The 20675-nt window shown below is 46.1% G+C and overlaps 1 protein-coding gene across 1 annotated transcript; it reads right to left on the reverse strand.

The window, feature by feature from the left end:
* Positions 1–8122: 8122 nt before the first annotated feature.
* Positions 8123–18766, reverse strand: LOC306981587 (uncharacterized protein; the record flags this gene model as incomplete). Its single annotated transcript, XM_079581195.1, has 8 exons — positions 8123–8178; positions 8228–8353; positions 12404–12709; positions 16808–16859; positions 16908–17170; positions 17945–18244; positions 18383–18667; positions 18730–18766. The coding sequence occupies 8 exons, from the start codon at positions 18764–18766 to the stop codon at positions 8123–8125; spliced, it is 1425 nt and encodes a 474-aa protein (XP_079437321.1).
* Positions 18767–20675: the final 1909 nt, after the last annotated feature.

A 20675-nucleotide genomic window follows, 5' to 3' on the forward strand; every position in this document is an offset into this window, starting at 1 on the left:
GTGTTTAATGTAATTTACCGGCGGGCCACATATAATATAAAGAAGTCATTATCTCGCGGGCCGCATTTGGCCCCCGGGCCGCATGTCTGAGACGCCTGCTCAACAGTCATGTTGAGCATGTTGTAATTTTTTTGTCAAATTTGTCTCACTTTTTTGTCAATTTTTCGTCCATCTTTTCCTCGATTTTTCGTCAAATTTTTTATCACTTTTTCGTCAAATATTTGTCAATTTTTTGTCATTTTTTGTAAATTTTTCATCACTTTTTCGTCAATGTTTTCCTCGATTTTTTGTCAAATTTTTGTCATTTTTTTGTCAATTTTTTGTCATTTTTTGTACATTTTTTGTCACTTTTTCGTTAAATTATTCGCATTTTTTGTCAAATTCTTATAACTTATTCGTCCATTTTATCGTCAATGTTTTCTCACTTTTTTCACATTTCCATCCTTGTTTTCGTCTCAGTTTTGTTGCATGTCTGAGACGCCTGCTCAACAGTCATGTTACTTTGAAATAATGTGACTCAAGTAAAAGTAAAAAGTACTGTATGATAAAGAAGTGACAGTGAAACTAAATCAGTGTTTCTGTGGCGCTGGGTGTTTTACTTCAGAGTAAAATAGTTGCCCCCCCATTACAAACTCTTTGAGGTCATAAAACTACATGTAAATCCTGTTATATATGTTTGCTTGTTTGGCTGGACTGTTTGAATGTAACCTGCAGTACTCGGCCGCACCAGCAGGGGGCGCGCGCTGCGCTCGGCCTCAGTATTGGCGCTGTAGAAGAAGTCAGCGCCTGATATGAGAGAAGCAAAGGCAGCTCCGGTTGTAACTGTTTTCCTACATGTTTTACAGGTAAGCTGGCGGGTAAAACGCACATTCAACAGGAGGAGACTTTCTCCTCCACCTTTTACAGGAACTTATGTTAAGCTACGAAGTGTTTGGTATATTTTATTTGTCTATAAACGAGTCACGACCGAGTGAACGTTTCTAAGATGGCGGCCGCTGGTCCAACGGTCGCCGCGGAGACCAAACAAAACTGTTTTAATTCTGTACAAGGTGAAGTTCAGCACATGAGCGCCCAGAGATACTGGAGAACCTGATGCTAAAGGCCAGTTCTGCTGTTGGACCATGGGGAGATGTTTTAGAGGCGCCCAAAATACTTTTTAAAATCCTATTTATTAACCTCTTAACTCCCGCCTGAACCGAGAGCATTTCCTCCAGTGTAACGCCTCATCTGAAAGACCTACAAAACTAAATGGATCTTTTTCCTCACGTCACATTTTTTTTCAGCACTTAATTTGTTGGGCAGTCGTCTCATTTTTGTTGTGAGTTTTTTGTCACTTTTTCGTCCGATTATTTGCATTTTTTTGTCAAATTCCTATTACTTTTTTGTCCATTTTTTCTTCAAATTTTTCTCACTTTTTTGTCCATTTTTGTAAATTATTTGTCACTTTTTCGTCAAATTATTCGCATTTTTTTGTCAAATTTTTGTCATTTTTTGTACATTTTTTGTCACTTTTTCGTCAATGTTTTCTCACTTTTCTCACATTTTCATCCTTGTTTTCGTCTCAGTTTTGTTGCTATTTTCACACCTTTTTCCCAGAAGCTTTTGGATTGGGGTAAAGCTGGAGAAAATGTGCTCAGTTCAGGTGGGAGTTAAGGGGTTGATCTGAGTGAAGCAAAGGCAGCTCCGGTTCTAACATTATTCTGACATGTTTTACAGCTTGTGCCACCGGAAGAAAAGTGTTCACCAGGAAGGAGTCGGCCATCTTTCCACACGTGTAGAGGTCACACTACAACACTGCTGTGGGGGGGTCGGGACTGGACTCGCTTTTGTCAGTCCCACAGCACCAGTCTATATCACACTACAATGATGACAAACCTTCTGCTGGTCTGTAAATGCAGTAAATTAGAATAACTGCCTTGTATAAAATGTCTCTCTCAAAATGGCTGTAGTGAATGACAAAAATGTGACAAAAAAAATAACAAAAATGTGACAAAAAAAATGACAAAAAAATGACAAAAAAATGACAAAAAATGAAAAAAATGACAAAAAATGAAAAAAATGACAAAAAATGTGACAAAAAATGACAAAAAATGACCAAAAAATGACAAAAAATATGACAAAAAAATGACAAAAAAAATGACAAAAAATGTGACAAAAAAGACAAAAAAATGACCAAAAAATGACAAAAAAATACAAAAATATGACAAAAATATGACAAAAAAATGTGACAAAAAATGACAAAAAAATGACAAAAAATGACAAAAAAGACAAAAAAATGTGACAAAAAATGACAAAAAAACGACAAAAAAAATGACACAAAATAGGCCTCTGTCTCTTTAAGAACCTCTGAGCCTTTAGACACGCCCCCTCCACACGCTGTCTGTGGCATCAGTGGGGAGGGGGTTCTGCTGAGGAGCATTGGTTGGTTACAAAGCTCGGAGGCGTCTCCAGGAGGTGGGGGCGTTCCTAGGAGGACTCAGGCAAACCTATCCCTAAAATGGCCGCCAACAGAGTTTTTACAGATTACTCAAAATGGCCGCCGTCAGAGTTTATACAGATTACTCAAAATGGCCGCCGTCAGAGTTTATACAGATTACTCAAAATGGCCGCCATCAGAGTTTTTACAGATTACTCAGAAATACGTGAATGTGCCAAGGCAACACTTCAGCCATGTTTTTAATGAGGGAGTGACAGAATAACATGATGGAAAGCTTGAATAACACCCCCCCTTTAAAACATGAAACATATATTTTCAGTGGAGGAGTTTGAGGGACACCTATTGGAAGAAGGAGGAGGAGGTGGAGGCGGGATGAAGAGGAAGAGACGACGCGTCACTCTGGGATGAAGAGGAAGAGACGACGCTTCACTCTGGGATGAAGAGGAAGAGACGACGCTTCACTCTGGGATGAAGAGGAAGAGACGACGCTTCACTCTGGGATGAAGAGGTTTTGTTCAGTTTTATTGTTTTTTTTGTCTAATACATGAATCGACTCATAAAAGTAAAACGATAAAAGAAGCAGAATCAGCCAAACCACGGATGGATCAAAGCGTTTACAGCAGGAAATAAAACATGAGTGAAAGATAAAAACAATCAAATCAAATATAAAAGTGACACGTTTCAAAGCTTCATCAAACGTTATTTACAAAATCTCTCATTTCTGCTGTTTTTGATCAGCTCAGACGGGGCTGGTCGTCAAGGAAACGCCTGAAAAAACTAACTGTAAATGATCATTTCAATAATGGATCATTTTAAGACCTGGATCAACAGTTTCAATGATTGAACTTTGATTCATTTTCATGTCACATCAAAGTCTTTTACTGAAGTTTATTCTGTGGGAATATTTTTATTTTAAAGGATGTTCCTCAATTAGAAGTTAAAATGACTCATGATCTTATAAAGTACTTGTAAAGTACTTGTAAAGTACTTGTAAAGTACTCTTGTACTTGATGAACTCAGTACAGACTCTTGTCATGCCCATATATGGATACAGACGACATAGATACAGACGCATCTCTGGAATCGCCCATATATGGTCATGTTTGAAAACAGTTAAGGGGGAAACAATTTTGAAAAGATGAAAATTTTCTCTAATTATTCAAAAACTACTTTAACAAACGCTGAAATATGAATATAGTTTATACTAAATAAAGATACAAAGACATGGGGAGGAGCAAAGTGGTTCAACAGCCCATAAATACATGAATAACGGAGAATGCTAACTTGATGCTACATGTTAGCATCGGGCTAATGCTGCTGCTGTGAGGAAATATCCACATGGGCCTGATTTACACTCGACTTTATTTATGTGATGAATAAGTTCATATTCCACCAGAAAATGGCTAAAAGGAGTGAAAAATTGTGTTTCTCCAAAGATTCTCTTTTCCCCCTCGGCGAGGCCACGCCCCCTTCTATGACGAGATGCGTCTGTATCTATGGCGTCATGGAAGGGGGCGTGGCCAATCTTTTGGGAAACACAGTTTTTCACTCATGTTTTCCATGTTCTGGCGAGATATAAACTTATTTATCACATACAGATTAAGTCAGAAGTGAAAAAACGAGCTAGCGTTAGCATTAGCACGATGCTAACATGAAGCACCATGTTCTCCGTTCTTCATGTGTTTATGGGCTGTTGAACCTCTTTGCTCTTTGTCTCCATGTCTTTGTATCTTTATTTAGTAGAAACTATTTCCATAACTGAGCGTTTGTTAAAGCAGTTTCTGAATAATCAGAGAAAGTTTAGTTTTTTCGCCGTCTCAAAGGAAGAGACTTCCTGTTCCGTCTGTGCGACTCTTGTGGGACGTTTTGTGGATGAGAATTCGACTGGAGTCTAAACGAGTGTGACGACCAGCCCCGCTCTCTCTCCCCTAATGCACGTTTCAATCTGTCCCAAACCAAACGTTTCACAGCAGAAAACACTTCAACATCAGGAACACACAAAAGTCAAACTCTTAAAGCCGTAAAACTCCATTCACATCATGACCACTGCATCTGAGTCGAGACCAGGGGTTCCCAAAGTGTGGCCCGCGGGACAAATGTGGCCAGAACAATCCCATTGTCCAGAGAGTGACCTCCTTTTGAGCCTCATCTGCTTAAGACCAACTCTCTCCCATTCATTCTCAATGGTCAATGTGGGTGCAGTTCACTGTTTGGCCACCAGCGTCAGACTGGGGGCGCTGTTTCACTCCTTTCATTAAAGTTAAGGAAACACTGTTGTTCATCACAGAGCCTGAACATCAAACCTTTGCCAGAGTTAAAGGGACTGGATGAGTGTTGGTCCTTTTGATGCTCACTACTGCCCCCTCAGGTCTCATGTGTAACTGCAGCTTCTATGTTAAGGGGAGGAACATACTTCATCTGAACATGTAGGGGAGGAACATACTTCATCTGAACATGTAGGGGAAGAACATACTTCATCTGAACATGTAGAGGAGGAACATACTTCATCTGAACATGTAGGGGAGGAACATACTTCACCTGAACATGTAGGGGAGGAACATACTTCATCTGAACATGTAGGGGAGGAACATACTTCACCTGAACATGTAGGGGAGGAACATACTTCATCTGAACATGTAGGGGAGGAACATACTTCATCTGAACATGTAGGGGAGGAACATACTTCATCTGAACATGTAGGGGAGGAACATACTTCATCTGAACATGTAGAGGAGGAACATACTTCATCTGAACATGTAGAGGAGGAACATACTTCATCTGAACATGTAGGGGAGGAACATACTTCATCTGAACATGTAGGGGAGGAACATACTTCATCTGAACATGTAGGGGAGGAACATACTTCATCTGAACATGTAGGGGAGGAACATACTTCATCTGAACATGTAGGGGAGGAACATACTTCACCTGAACATGTAGAGGAGGAACATACTTCATCTGAACATGTAGGGGAGGAACATACTTCATCTGAACATGTAGGGGAGGAACATACTTCATCTGAACATGTAGGGGAGGAACATACTTCATCTGAACATGTAGGGGAGGAACATACTTCATCTGAACATGTAGGGGAGGAACATACTTCATCTGAACATGTAGGGGAGGAACATACTTCATCTGAACATGTAGGGGAGGAACATACTTCATCTGAACATGTAGAGGAGGAACATACTTCATCTGAACATGTAGGGAAGGAACATACTTCATCTGAACATGTAGAGGAGGAACATACTTCATCTGAACATGTAGGGAAGGAACATACTTCATCTGAACATGTAGGGGAGGAACATACTTCATCTGAACATGTAGGGGAGGAACATACTTCATCTGAACATGTAGGGGAGGAACATACTTCATCTGAACATGTAGGGGAGGAACATACTTCATCTGAACATGTGGGGGAGGAACATACTTCATCTGAACATGTAGGGGAGGAACATACTTCATCTGAACATGTAGGGAAGGAACATACTTCATCTGAACATGTAGGGGAGGAACATACTTCATCTGAACATGTAGGGGAGGAACATACTTCATCTGAACATGTAGGGGAGGAACATACTTCATCTGAACATGTAGAGGAGGAACATACTTCATCTGAACATGTAGGGGAGGAACATACTTCATCTGAACATGTAGGGGAGGAACATACTTCATCTGAACATGTAGAGGAGGAACATACTTCATCTGAACATGTAGGGGAGGAACATACTTCATCTGAACATGTTTAAACTCCGTGTAGTCCCTTTAACAGTCTGGGCCCCCCTGATCTGACCTGATGCAGTGGCTGAAAACAAACGATCCTAAAAGTGAATAAAACGTCTAAAGTTATTTACAATATTTATCCGTCGTCTGTTTCTGCATCAGCCGTGAAAGTTACTCTGAACTTTAGTGTAACTTTACTTACACCACTTTACTGTGGCCGACCTGAGAGGCTTCAACTGCAGAGTCCAGACGACAACTCAAGAACCTTCGACAATTCAACATCATAATAATAATAATAATAAACACGTCTTTATCACAGGCTTAGAAAACACTTTAGATCTAAAAACACAAAAACAAAATATCCAGTTGTTTCACTTCCTGATTCTCCAAATAAACTCACCCTAAGCCCCTCCCACTCCCCTCCCCTTGAATAAACTGTTTTTACATTATTTGGTTTATGATACCGGCTCTTTAACGATACTTGGTTTATGATACCGGCTCTTTAATGATACTTGGTTTATGATACCGGCTCTTTAATGATACTTGGTTTATGATACCGGCTCTTTAACGATACTTGGTTTATGATACCGGCTCTTTAACGATACTTGGTTTATGATACCGGCTCTTTAACGATACTTGGTTTATGATACCGGCTCTTTAACGATACTTGGTTTATGATACCGGCTCTTTAATGATACTTGGTTTATGATACCGGCTCTTTAACGATACTTGGTTTATGATACCGGCTCTTTAATGATACTTGGTTTATGATACCGGCTCTTTAATGATACTTGGTTTATGATACCGGCTCTTTAACGATACTTGGTTTATGATACCGGCTCTTTAATGATACTTGGTTTATGATACCGGCTCTTTAATGATACTTGGTTTATGATACCGGCTCTTTAACGATACTTGGTTTATGATACCGGCTCTTTAATGATACTTGGTTTATGATACCGGCTCTTTAACGATACCGGCTCTTTAACGATACTTGGTTTATGATACCGGCTCTTTAATGATACTTGGTTTATGATACCGGCTCTTTAACGATACTTGGTTTACGATACCGGCTCTTTAATGATACTTGGTTTATGATACCGGCTCTTTAAAGATACTTGGTTTATGATACCGGCTCTTTAACGATACTTGGTTTATGATACCGGCTCTTTAATGATACTTGGTTTACGATACCGGCTCTTTAACGATACTTGGTTTATGATACCGGCTCTTTAATGATACTTGGTTTATGATACCGGCTCTTTAATGATACTTGGTTTATGATACCGGCTCTTTAATGATACTTGGTTTATGATACCGGCTCTTTAACGATACCGGCTCTTTAACGATACCGGCTCTTTAACGATACCGGCTCTTTAACGATACTTGGTTTATGATACCGGCTCTTTAACGATACTTGGTTTATGATACCGGCTCTTTAACGATACTTGGTTTACGATACCGGCTCTTTAATGATACTTGGTTTATGATACCGGCTCTTTAACGATACTTGGTTTACGATACCGGCTCTTTAATGATACTTGGTTTATGATACCGGCTCTTTAACGATACTTGGTTTACGATACCGGCTCTTTAATGATACTTGGTTTATGATACCGGCTCTTTAACGATACCGGCTCTTTAACGATACTTGGTTTACGATACCGGCTCTTTAACGATACTTGGTTTATGATACCGGCTCTTTAACGATACCGGCTCTTTAACGATACTTGGTTTACGATACCGGCTCTTTAATGATACTTGGTTTTCGATACCGGCTCTTTAATGATACCGGCTCTTTAATGATCCTTTGTTAAATATTTGCAGATTGACCTTTGACCCTGCTCTGAAACAGTAAAAGTCTAATGATTATTGATCTGCTGTGAGAGGTTTGTCCGTCACATCTGGTCGGTGCGTTCTTCTTCTTCTTCTTCTTCTTCTTCTCCTTCTTCTTCTTCATCAGGGCGGGCTCTGCGTCTCCTGGCTCTCTGGTTCCTCTCGCGCCCCCTGGTGGCCTGAAACCACAGCGCACAGGAGAGTTAGGCCTCGGTTTTAGTGTGTAACCACGGTAACGAGGGTCAGGAGCGAGGACGTGAGCTCGTACCCGGAGGTAGAAGAAGTACGGGATGAAGTTCAGCGGCATCAGCAGGAGGAGGACCAGAACTCGGACCAAGGTCTGGAGGTCGGACACTGGAACACACGGGACACACGGGACACACGTCACTGAAGCGGGAGGAACCGGGAGGAACCGGGAGGAACCGGGAGGAACCGGGAGGAACCGGGAGGAACCGGGACAAACCGGGACCAACCGGGACAAACCGGGAGAACTAAAGAACTCCTGTGTGATTCTGGTCTGAATAGGGGTTATGCGCTAACCACTTCCGCATTCCGATAAGTGAGTAAATCACTTCCAGTTACCGTGTTATTTAATAGGAGCAAGAACTTTTTAGCAGCTGAAAACACTGTCACTTGTTTTACACATTGGAAAACGGGTCAAAACATCTCCACTACGTAGAGCTACACATTCTTAGCTGCTCAAACGAGAGATTCCAGGAGTAAAAGTCGCGTATTCATTGAATGCTAACGCTTGTGGAGCCGTAGCTATCATTAAGCTAGCTTTAGCCGCCTCACCCGACGCACTTTATTTAAATTCATGTACTGCCCACGGACGTGTATTTGCATCATCTGTGATCACAAACAATACACAAGAGCCAGTTTTAATAAAGTATATTCAACAGAAGACTTGGAACTGACGCGTTATTGATGTAACCGGACTTTTACGATGCTGTGGCTGTTCTTCTGTAGATGCATTAAGCCTGTTCTGAAGCCTTTTCACACACACACGCACACGCACACGCACACACGCACCTCTGGATACGATTTCCACATGTTGTATGTATATTTTACTGAAGGCTAAGCTGAATTTATGAAACAAAGCTGGTTTAATCGATGCAGCCTCCGCGGTGGAGCTGCCTGTGCGTCAGGACGCGCGGCTGCAGCCGCTCCACATCTGCATCAGTCAGGGCCAGCTGCAGATGTGAGCTGCAAAAGCCAAACTACCGCCTGCCTCTGATGAAAGTGATCAGAGTCGAGACTTGATGACTTTAGGACAAGTCCGTTGGGGTGCGACTGACAACGTTACATTTAGGCAATTATATCATTTCCGAAATCATTTTTCATGTAGGGCCGAGGCTAGTTTAATTTACTATAGCCTGTGCGTAATGCCTGTTTCCAAACAAGAGGAAAACAAAGCCTGTATTTTGTTATAAACGCTCTCTGCTGAACTGTTCAACAAGATTGCATAATATATTCTTCCAGCTGTGTGTGCGTCATGTGCAGCATATGCTTTAATTTTGCAGACGTGACATTGAAACTTTTTAAGTTTCTACAATTTGAAAGAAAAAACTTGAAGTTTCTGAATGTTAAAATAATCTTCATATTTTTATGATAGTTATGAATGCATTTAAATTATTACATAATGTGCTAAATGTTGAACAAAGATAATACAGTACAGACGCGCATCTGGAAGTGTGCGGTCGGTGCAGGTCCGAGTTGAGGACAAAAGCTCACGTCTGTCTCATAAAGACCGAGCTGCACCGGGAGGAGCAGGTGCTCTGGACTTGAACACGCCTGTGGGAGGAGCAGGTGCTCTGGACTTGAACACGCCTGTGAGAGGAGCAGGTGCTCTGGACTTGAACACGCCTGTGGGAGGAGCAGGTGCTCTGGACTTGAACACGCCTGTGGGAGGAGCAGGTGCTCTGGACTTGAACACGCCTGTGAGAGGAGCAGGTGCTCTGGACTTGAACACGCCTGTGGGAGGAGCAGGTGCTCTGGACTTGAACACGCCTGTGGGAGGAGCAGGTGCTCTGGACTTGAACACGCCTGTGAGAGGAGCAGGTGCTCTGGACTTGAACACGCCTGTGGGAGGAGCAGGTGCTCTGGACTTGAACACGCCTGTGGGAGGAGCAGGTGCTCTGGACTTGAACACGCCTGTGGGAGGAGCAGGTGCTCTGGACTTGAACACGCCTGTGGGAGGAGCAGGTGCTCTGGACTTGAACACGCCTGTGGGAGGAGCAGGTGCTCTGGACTTGAACACGCCTGTGGGAGGAGCAGGTGCTCTGGACTTGAACACGCCTGTGGGAGGAGCAGGTGCTCTGGACTTTAACACACCTGTGGGAGGAGCAGGTGCTCTGGACTTTAACACACCTGTGGGAGGAGCAGGTGCTCTGGACTTGAACACGCCTGTGGGAGGAGCAGGTGCTCTGGACTTGAACACGCCTGTGGGAGGAGCAGGTGCTCTGGACTTTAACACACCTGTGGGAGGAGCAGGTGCTCTGGACTTGAACACGCCTGTGGGAGGAGCAGGTGCTCTGGACTTGAACACGCCTGTGGGAGGAGCAGGTGCTCTGGACTTGAACACGCCTGTGGGAGGAGCAGGTGCTCTGGACTTTAACACACCTGTGGGAGGAGCAGGTGCTCTGGACTTTAACACACCTGTGGGAGGAGCAGGTGCTCTGGACTTGAACACGCCTGTGGGAGGAGCAGGTGCTCTGGACTTGAACACGCCTGTGGGAGGAGCAGGTGCTCTGGACTTGAACACGCCTGTGGGAGGAGCAGGTGCTCTGGACTTGAACACGCCTGTGGGAGGAGCAGGTGCTCTGGACTTGAACACGCCTGTGGGAGGAGCAGGTGCTCTGGACTTGAACACGCCTGTGGGAGGAGCAGGTGCTCTGGACTTGAACACGCCTGTGGGAGGAGCAGGTGCTCTGGACTTGAACACGCCTGTGGGAGGAGCAGGTGCTCTGGACTTGAACACGCCTGTGGGAGGAGCAGGTGCTCTGGACTTGAACACGCCTGTGGGAGGAGCAGGTGCTCTGGACTTGAACACGCCTGTGGGAGGAGCAGGTGCTCTGGACTTGAACACGCCTGTGGGAGGAGCAGGTGCTCTGGACTTGAACACGCCTGTGGGAGGAGCAGGTGCTCTGGACTTGAACACGCCTGTGGGAGGAGCAGGTGCTCTGGACTTGAACACGCCTGTGTGGACAGTCGGAGGCTGGTGTCTTTTACCTGGTTGGAGCTGCTCTTCGGGACTTGCTACGTGAAGCTTCACATGTCGTGGTGCGTAAAAGAGCTCCGAGCTCATGGAGACCGCCCGGTAAGAAATCTTCTGCGTCTTAACTTTGTGCCATGATCTATAAAGTGCCAGACATCGCGTGTTTCCCCTGAACTGGTAAAGGCGCACGTAAATAAACTCCATTACACGGATGCTGCTCAGTTGCAATCCGAAATTTTGAAGACCTCCGCAAATATTTGACCGATCAATACGAAACCAAAAGTGTTTGGTAAAGGCGCTGCTCGCCTCCTCTTCACGATCCTAAAGTAAAACCTTTGTGGAAGATTTCACAGTGAAAAGATCTGCACATGACCATGGCCTGACACAGTACACCCATTGCTGACCCATATGCGTATCTTTTCTCTCTGGTTAGAGGCGTGTGCCCGAGCCTTTCGTAGTCAGTTTATGGGGAGAGATGCTCCTGACGCACAGGCAGCTCCACCGCGGAGGCTGCATCGATTAAACCAGCTTTGTTTCATAAATTCAGCTTAGCCTTCAGTGAAATATACATACAACATGTGGAAATCGTATCCAGAGGTGCGTGTGTGTGTGCGTGTGTGTGTGTGTGTGTGTGTGTGTGTGTGTGTGTGTGTGTGTGTGTGCGTGTGCGTGTGTGTGTGAAAAGGCTTCAGAACAGGCTTAATGCATCTACAGAAGAACAGCCACAGCATGGTAAAAGTCCGGTTACATCAATAACGCGTCAGTTCCAAGTCTTCTGTTGGATATACTTTATTAAAACTGGCTCTTGTGTATTGTTTGTGATCACAGACGATGCAAATACACGTCCGTGGGCAGTACATGAATTTAAATAAAGTGCGTCGGGTGAGGCGGCTAAAGCTAGCTTAATGATAGCTACGGCTCCACAAGCGTTAGCATTCAATAAATACGCGACTTTTACTCCTGGAATCTCTCGTTTGAGCAGCTAAGAATGTGTAGCTCTACGTAGTGGAGCTGTTTTGACCCGTTTTCCAATGTGTAAAACAAGTGACAGTGTTTTCAGCTGCTAAAAAGTTCTTGCTCCTATTAAATAACACGGTAACCGGATGTGATTTACTCACTTATCGGAATGCGGAAGTGGTTAGCACATAACCCCTATTGTGTCCCAGGCGGCGCCCCGGACCCCTTACCTCCTGGGTGGATGTAGAGGGAGCTGTTGGAGCTGATGTTGTGGTCTAACACCTGCAGGAGGTAAACACAGGTGTAGTTCCCTTTGTGGGCGGGGCTCACGTCAGTAAACAGGAAGTGGGCGGAGTGATTGACGGCCGGCAGGGTGAGGTTGAGAGTGGGAGAGAGCAGCTGGAAGGAGCCTCCCGGGTACTGCGGCTCCACGGAGCATTTGACCCGGAAATGTGCCCCCATCTGCACCCAGACCCCGCCCTCTCCCGGCGACGCCCACTCACCCTCCTGTGCCCGCGCCCCCCAGAGGTCGCCCTCTGCCCGCGGAGCCCACACCCCCTCAGACACAGACACCTCCGGGACCTTCAGCAGATCTGAGGAGACAGAGGGGGAGACGCTCAGAGGAGGTCAGAGGTCAGAGGTCAGGGAGACAAAGGGGGAGACCATGGATCTATTATAAACTGGATAAGGCCTGCTGTCCCAGCTCCTATCTCTTTACATAGAGGTGCTCAGTGGCGCATGACTCCAGTTTCGTCCGCCATTGCGGCCCAAAGTACCCGTATGACGCGTCATCTGTATCTCTGCTCCCTACGGCCCAAGTGGGTGAAAGCAGCGTGAGCGCGCACGGCTGCCGACGAAGCCTCAGAGCCGAGCGGACGCCATTACGCAAAAAGTCAAATCTCTTAATATCGTTCTTTAAACACAAAATGTTTTTTTAAGGCCATTTCAGGCGAATAAGCTGCTCTGCTACGATGACTTTGGGGGTTAGTTTGTCAGTGTGGGGCTTAAAAAGCTCGTTTAGCCGCTCTTGGAACATCCGGGCGCTTAGCGGACCTTCAGACGTACGTAACCGCGCTCATGAACTTCCGCTCGGTCACTTTTCTGGGAAGTTTCGTAGGTGCTGGAAGTCTTGATATTGTGATAGAATTGATAAAAATCGAGTTGTTACTTCACTGTATTTGCTAGTATAACATCACAACTAGAATTGTTTGGCTGAAATACAAAGAATGAGCTCTGCAAAAGTGTTTTATATTACATTTTCATTGCTAAAATGTGAGATATTGTTTTTTATATAGCATTTATCTGTACTGTACTGGACTGGACTGGACTGGACTGGACTGGACTGGACTGGACTGGACTGGACTGGATCCAGGACAGATGCGGAAATCATGCATTTTTTTGTGTTTCATTCTACTTACACAAATAATGGTGTAAGTACATAAGTACATTAAATGCTGGTAATATTTTTTTAATTAATAAAACAGTTACAGGTTATTAGTGCCATTATTTAATTTTCAGAAATGAGTTTAATAACATGTAGACTAGTTGTTTCTTATTAACCATAATCCAATGCTATAAACACAGGCTATATTCATCATACATTTCGTATTTAGTTTTTGGCTAAAGACTTAGAGAAACGTAAACTTACTTGAGATGTTTGTTAGTTGTCGTTTATCCTTGGTTTTAGTCCAGTTCATTTGTTTTGCTCAGACTTCAGCCGCTAAATCACACGAGGGAGAATCCGCTCGTTCATGAGTCGTCACGCACACACACACACACACACACACACACACGCACACGCACACGCACACGCACACGCACACGCACACGCTCGCGCACGTCTACGGCCCTGGTGACGTCACGTCATTAGAAAACTTTTAAAAATGTATTTTTGATGCTTTACAATTTTTTTACGAAGAAAAAAAGTCCATGTCCTAAAAATAGTAATTTTAAAGAAATATATTTGCCTCAGTCTGAAACTCCAGATGCCTGTGGACCATTTTACAGGCTGCTCCTTTTACATGAGTGTCTATGACAAAAAGGGCTTTTTGGGGCTGCTGGCTGCAATACCACGGCCTGCCACTAGCACGTACTCATTTCAGAGTGAAGGGGGCGGACCCCCCCACTGGGGGAGACGCTCAGAGGAGGTCAGAGGTCAGGGAGACAAAGGGGGAGACGCTCAGAGGAGGTCAGAGGTCAGAGGTCAGGGAGACAAAGGGGGAGACGCTCAGAGGAGGTCAGAGGTCAGAGGTCAGGGAGACAAAGGGGGAGACGCTCAGAGGAGGTCAGAGGTCAGGGATAATCCATAAACACTGGTCAGAGAGAATATCAGATACACAATAACTACTGTACAAGTAAAAGTACTGCGTGATTCACTACTTAAGCCCCGCCTCCACTTTGGCTTTACCCAAATCTAAAGCTTCATGAAAACAGTGTCAAAAGAGACAAAAATCAGATGAAAAAGAACTTTTAAAAAAGTGACGACGACTCGGCAACAACGAAAGGATAAAGAGCAGTTAGTTCTTAGCTTTCAAATGAGGCGTTTCTCTGGCCTATAGGCTGTGATCTCTAGGGGGCGTCGCCACATTCAGTGAACTGACTCTGAGCAGAGACTGTGAGAAGAAGAGACTCTGGATTCAAACCCACCTGAACAAACCACGAGGAGGCGGTAGAGTAACTATAGTAGAGACAGTCTCTCACAGCAGAGCTCTTCTTCTCCTTCACACAGTCAGTGTCGACCCTCCACACTTTACTCCATTGACATGAATGAGCAGAGCTGGTCTGAGCACTTCATGTACAGATTGTTTGATTTGTTTCTGTGAAAAGGAAGCCATGGAAGTGACCTGTGGCTTCAGATCATTCACAGACGTGTCTCTTTAAAGTCACTGCAGCTTCAGCTTTGATTCTGTCGCTTTAAGTTGTTATTAAAGCAAACGTCTGCAGCCCATGAGGTGCTTTGGTTCCTCTGAGAGCAGATGGTTCAGGTTCTGCTGCTGCTGTCACAGACGTCTGAGGCTCAGGCTGAGGAACGGCAGATGTGATGGAAGTTGTTTCACTCACACTGATCTTACACATCGTTTTAGAAACTAGAAGGTCTTGGCTTTCAAATGAGGATCACACTGGCATATAGGGCTGTCACGGTATGAACATTTTACCTCACGGTTATTGTGACCAAAATTATCACGGTTTTCGGTTTTATCGCGGTATTTTTTTAAAATGTGTGTTAATATGTTCAGAAAGCATTGATAGTCCTACACAAACTGAAATAGTTTCAAAAAAGTTTAACAGTGCTTGTTACATAAAAAAATACAGACAAAGCCTTTTCACATCAAAGTAAAGGAACTATAACGATGTGTTGTTGATCGTTTCGAGGGTATTACATGTACTATTTACAGCGCCAGAAACGAAGATAAACCGTCTATATCAGGAACATTGTTGTTGTCCTTCCAGTGAGCTTTCGCTTTGCAGATTTGGGAAAATGCCTCATTATTACATTCATAATACTGCGGCGAGAGTGAATCTATTGCAATCTGCCACCGGGAGCCCCGTAACGCATTGTGCCATCGTGCGGAGGTATCCGGACATGTTTATGTACTGGCGGTGGCGCTGCAGCCGCACTATGAGGCGACTCGTTACATTCTCCTTCAACCCAAAGTCCCACATCAGTATTTCAGCTAAAACGCTAACTTACTTGCTATAACATACAATTATGCCATTTCCCCGTGGCTTCAGCCGTAGGAGCCTCCAGCTCCAGGCTGAGTGAGCCCCGCTGCCCCACGCTCGCCCTCTCGCTCGCCCTCTCGCTCGCCCTCTCGCTCGCCCTCTCGCTCGCCCTCTCGCTCGCCCTCTCGCTCGCCCTCTCGCTCCCTCACTTCACCTGAGCATCCGCCGGCTGACTGTAGCTCGTCTACTCGCTAACCCATGGATCTATTATATTAAACTAACCCCGCTCTAACAGACGCACCACTGAGGGCGATGAACCGCATGAGGTGAAAGTTATACGGCTTTATATTACGACGAGTGAACTTTTACTGCTTTTACTTCGTAGCGGGAGCGGCTAATGCATCAGCACAACAAAGCTACGCCGACACAGCGCGCAACTGTGCAGGAGACTGAGCACCAAACTGATCTAAGTTTTGTGATGCCTGTAGCTTTATATTTGACAATAGCCGCGGAAACTGCAGCAGATGAGACGGTGGCTGGTGAGGCTCACCGTGCCTACACCGCGGGTGCGGTTATTCACCGAGATAATAATAAAAACACAAAACAAGACGGTCATTTTCACCGTCAAAATTTTTACCGGGGTTTACAGCTACACCGGTTACCGTGACATCCCTACTGGCATATAGGCTGTAAAGTCTCAGGTCAAAACACTTTTAGACTTGGATATGCACAGTTACTAACCCTAACCCTAACCCCGTGATCAGGGGACGGCAAGTGTGAGAAGTAAAGGCCCTGATACACTCGCCTGGCCCGACAGAAACACTTCTTTATCTTTATGTTTCACACATGACTGGCCAGGCTAATGATACACGGCCACCAGGGGGAGCTCTTCCCCCATAATGACTGGACAGAGTGGAGTTTATATACAGTATATCTGCTCATAGCGTGTAACGTGACCCCGGACCCCTTACCTCCTGGGTGGATGTAGATGGAGCTGTTGGAGGTGAAGCCGTGGTTGAACATCTGCAGGAGGTAAACACAGGTGTAGTTCCCTTTGTGGGCGGGGCTCACGTCAGTAAACAGGAAGTGGGCGGAGTGATTGACGGCCGGCAGGGTGAGGTTGAGAGTGGGAGAGAGCAGCTGGAAGGAGCCTCCCGGGTACTGCGGCTCCACGGAGCATTTGACCCGGAAATGTGCCCCCATCTGCACCCAGACCCCGCCCTCTCCCGGCGACGCCCACTCACCCTCCTGTGCCCGCGGCCCCCAGAGCTCGGCCTCTGCCCGCGGAGCCCACACCCCCTCAGACACAGACACCTCCGGGACCTTCAGCAGATCTGAGGAGACAAAGGGGAGACGCTCAGAGGAGGTCAGAGGTCAGGGAGACAAAGGGGGAGACGCTCAGAGGAGGTCAGAGGTCAGAGGTCAGAGGTCAGGGAGACAGAGGGGGAGACGCTCAGAGGAGGTCAGAGGTCAGAGGTCAGGGAGACAAAGGGGGAGACGCTCAGAGGAGGTCAGAGGTCAGGGAGACAAAGGGGGAGACGCTCAGAGGAGGTCAGAGGTCAGAGGTCAGAGGTCAGGGAGACAAAGGGGAGACGCTCAGAGGAGGTCAGAGGTCAGGGATAATCCATAAACACTGGTCAGAGAGAAGAAGATCAGATACACAATAACTACTGTACAAGTAAAAGTACTGCGTGATTCACTACTTAAGCCCCGCCTCCACTTTGGCTTTACCCAAATCTAAAGCTTCATGAAAACAAAACAGAGACAAAAATCAGATGAAAAAGAACTCCACGACTCGACAACAACGAAAGGATAAAGAGCAGTGAGTTCTTAGCTTTCAAATGAGGCGTTGCTCTGGCCTATAGGCTGTGATCTCCAGTCCTGAAGCTGTAGATTTGGGTAAAGCCGAGCTGGTGAACATGTGCTGGGTTAAAGCGGGGGGTAAGAGGTTAAATAAAAGTACTGGAGTAAAAGTAAGTGAGTACTCCCCGCCTCGGCCAATGGGAGCAGAGGATTATCTGTGTCCTCCTCTAGGGGGCGTCGCCACATTCAGTGAACTGACTCTGAGCAGAGACTGAGAGAAGAAGAGACTCTGGATTCAAACCCACCTGAACAAACCACGAGGAGGCGGCTGGAATCAGTTGAGGAACTATAGCGGAGACAGTCTCTCACAGATCTTTCCTTCACACAGTCAGTCTTGACCCACCACACTTTACTCCACTTAAACCCGTCTCTCATTTCTGTAGAAACAGGTGATCCACAGTCCAGGCCTCGACACACGGCGGCCGCCGCCTCCAGGTCCCAGGGGTCATCGCGGTCATAGGTCACCACTGGTCTCCACTCTCCTCCGAGCTCCGCCTCCACCGTCCCCTCACAGCGACTGGCCCCTCCCTCCAGCCTCAGCCGCTCTGCACACAAACACAGGTGAGCCCCGCCCCTCTACAGGCCCCGCCCCTGGCCCCTCCCTCCAGCCTCAGCCGCTCTGCACACAAACACAGGTGAGCCCCGCCCCTCTACAGGCCCCGCCCCTGGCCCCGCCCCTTTACCTGCACAGGTGAGGTTGAGAGTGGGGCAGGTCTCTGGGCCGGTCCTGGTCCGGGGACAGTCCATCAGCTTAGACTCGTGGCCCTCACAGTGGAACGTCTGCCCCAGAGGAGAGAGCGCCCCCTGGAGGAGAGGAGGCCCACAGCCCAGCTCCCTGCACAGCACCTCTGCCCCGCGACGGCCCAAGGCCCCCTCACAGACCCCGGCCCAGGACTGGCCCAAGGACTGATCCTGGATCTGAGCAGATCCTGAACACAGGCTCCGCCCCCCGACCAGCCGCGCCGAGTCTGTGTATGAAGATGAGGTCACAGTGTGAGCCGCTCTGCAGGAAGTCTCTCCTTTCACTCACACTTCACACTGAGACCAGGCTGAAGTGTGGAGCTCATGGACACAATGGCAGTGTGCAGCTGCTGAGATTCTAACCGGCAACGCCAGGCTCACCATCTGAGCCTCATCTCTGAGCCTCATCTCTGAGCCTCATCACTGAGCCTCATCACTGAGCCTCATCACTGAGCCTCATCACTGAGCCTCATCACTGAGCCTCATCACTGAGCCTCATCACTGAGCCTCATCACTGAGCCTCATCACTGAGCCTCATCACTGAGCCTCATCACTGAGGGATTATCACATACGCAGTACTTTATACTTTATACTTTATACTGAGTGATAATGTAGAAATACTGTTTATATAGTGAGGATTAAAAAGTCCCTAAAGTGAAGCTGGTTCATCACATCAGGCCTGATCATAAATGAATCCCATAATAATAAGATAAGATGAGACTTTATTGATCTCACAGGTGGAGAAATAGCATCCGGCAGCAGCACCGTTCAGTGCTTCTGTTTTTCACTTCGTACAGAATCTGTCTCCTCCTCCTCGGTTATCGGAAAGTTTGGTGGAAAATAAGGTTAACTTTAAAAGTTTTACGTTTTTTATGAAATTAAAAAAGTATAAAGTATTTTGCAATTTTTCACAAACAATACATGAATCCCATTGTTCCTGAATCTTTCCATTGTTCCTGAATCTTTCCATTGTTCCTGAATCTTTCCTTTATTCCATTGTTCCTGAATCTTTCCTTTACTCCATTGTTCCTGAATCTTTCCTTTACTCCATTGTTCCTGAATCTTTCCTTTACTCCATTGTTCCTGAATCTTTCCTTTACTCCATTGTTCCTGAATCTTTCCTTTATTCCATTGTTCCTGAATCTGTCCTTTATTCCATTGTTCCTGAATCTTTCCTTTACTCCATTGTTCCTGAATCTTTCCTTTATTCCATTGTTCCTGAATCTTTCCTTTATTCCATTGTTCCTGAATCTTTCCTTTATTCCATTTTGTACTAAAGTACTTATGAAAGTAGGTACTTGGATACTGTTACTTCAGTAAAGTATGTGTGTGAGTGTTTCCAGTCCTGGTCTCCATGGTTACTGCCCTTTAACTCTGAGTAGGATTATTAATGACTGAGGAGTTTCAGACTCACCTGAACAGCTCAGATCCAGACTGTTGGAAGAGCGACCAGTGCGAGAGGAAAAACAGTCGATCAGTGAAGAGGCGTCACAGCGGGGAGGATAGAGTTCAACTGTTTCTCTGGATGGAACTGATTTCACCTCCAGCCTCAGAGGAGAACCACAGTCCAGCTCCAAACACAGTCTGTGTCCAAACCCCAGAGGGACGAAGGACAGTGGACTCACACCAGTCCAGCCCCGTCTCCTCTGCACCTGCACCTCCCCTGACACCGACTGTTCCCACCGACCAACCTCAGAAACGACTCTGAAACAACAGGAGGAGGAGACACAGTGGTTAGTGTGAGGAGGAGGAGGAGACACAGTGGTTAGTGTGAGGAGGAGGAGGAGACACAGTGGTTAGTGTGAGGGAGGAGGAGGAGGTGACACATGTGGTTAGTGTGAGGAGGAGGAGGAGGTGACACAGTGGTTAGTGTGAGGAGGAGGTGACACAGTGGTTAGTGTGAGGAGGAGGAGGTGACACAGTGGTTAGTGTGAGGAGGAGGAGGAGGTGACACAGTGGTTAGTGTGAGGAGGAGGAGGTGACACAGTGGTTAGTGTGAGGAGGAGGAGGAGGTGACACAGTGGTTAGTGTGAGGAGTGAGGAGGAGGTGACACAGTGGTTAGTGTGAGGAGGAGGTGACACAGTGGTTAGTTTGAGGAGGAGGTGACACAGTGGTTAGTGTGAGGAGGAGGAGGTGACACAGTGGTTAGTGTGAGGAGGAGGAGGTGACACAGTGGTTAGTGTGAGGAGGAGGTGACACAGTGGTTAGTGTGAGGAGGAGGAGGAGACACAGTG

This window comes from Gobius niger (assembly GCF_951799975.1).
Source record: "Gobius niger genome assembly, chromosome: 22".
Classification (NCBI taxonomy): Eukaryota; Metazoa; Chordata; class Actinopteri; order Gobiiformes; family Gobiidae; genus Gobius; species Gobius niger.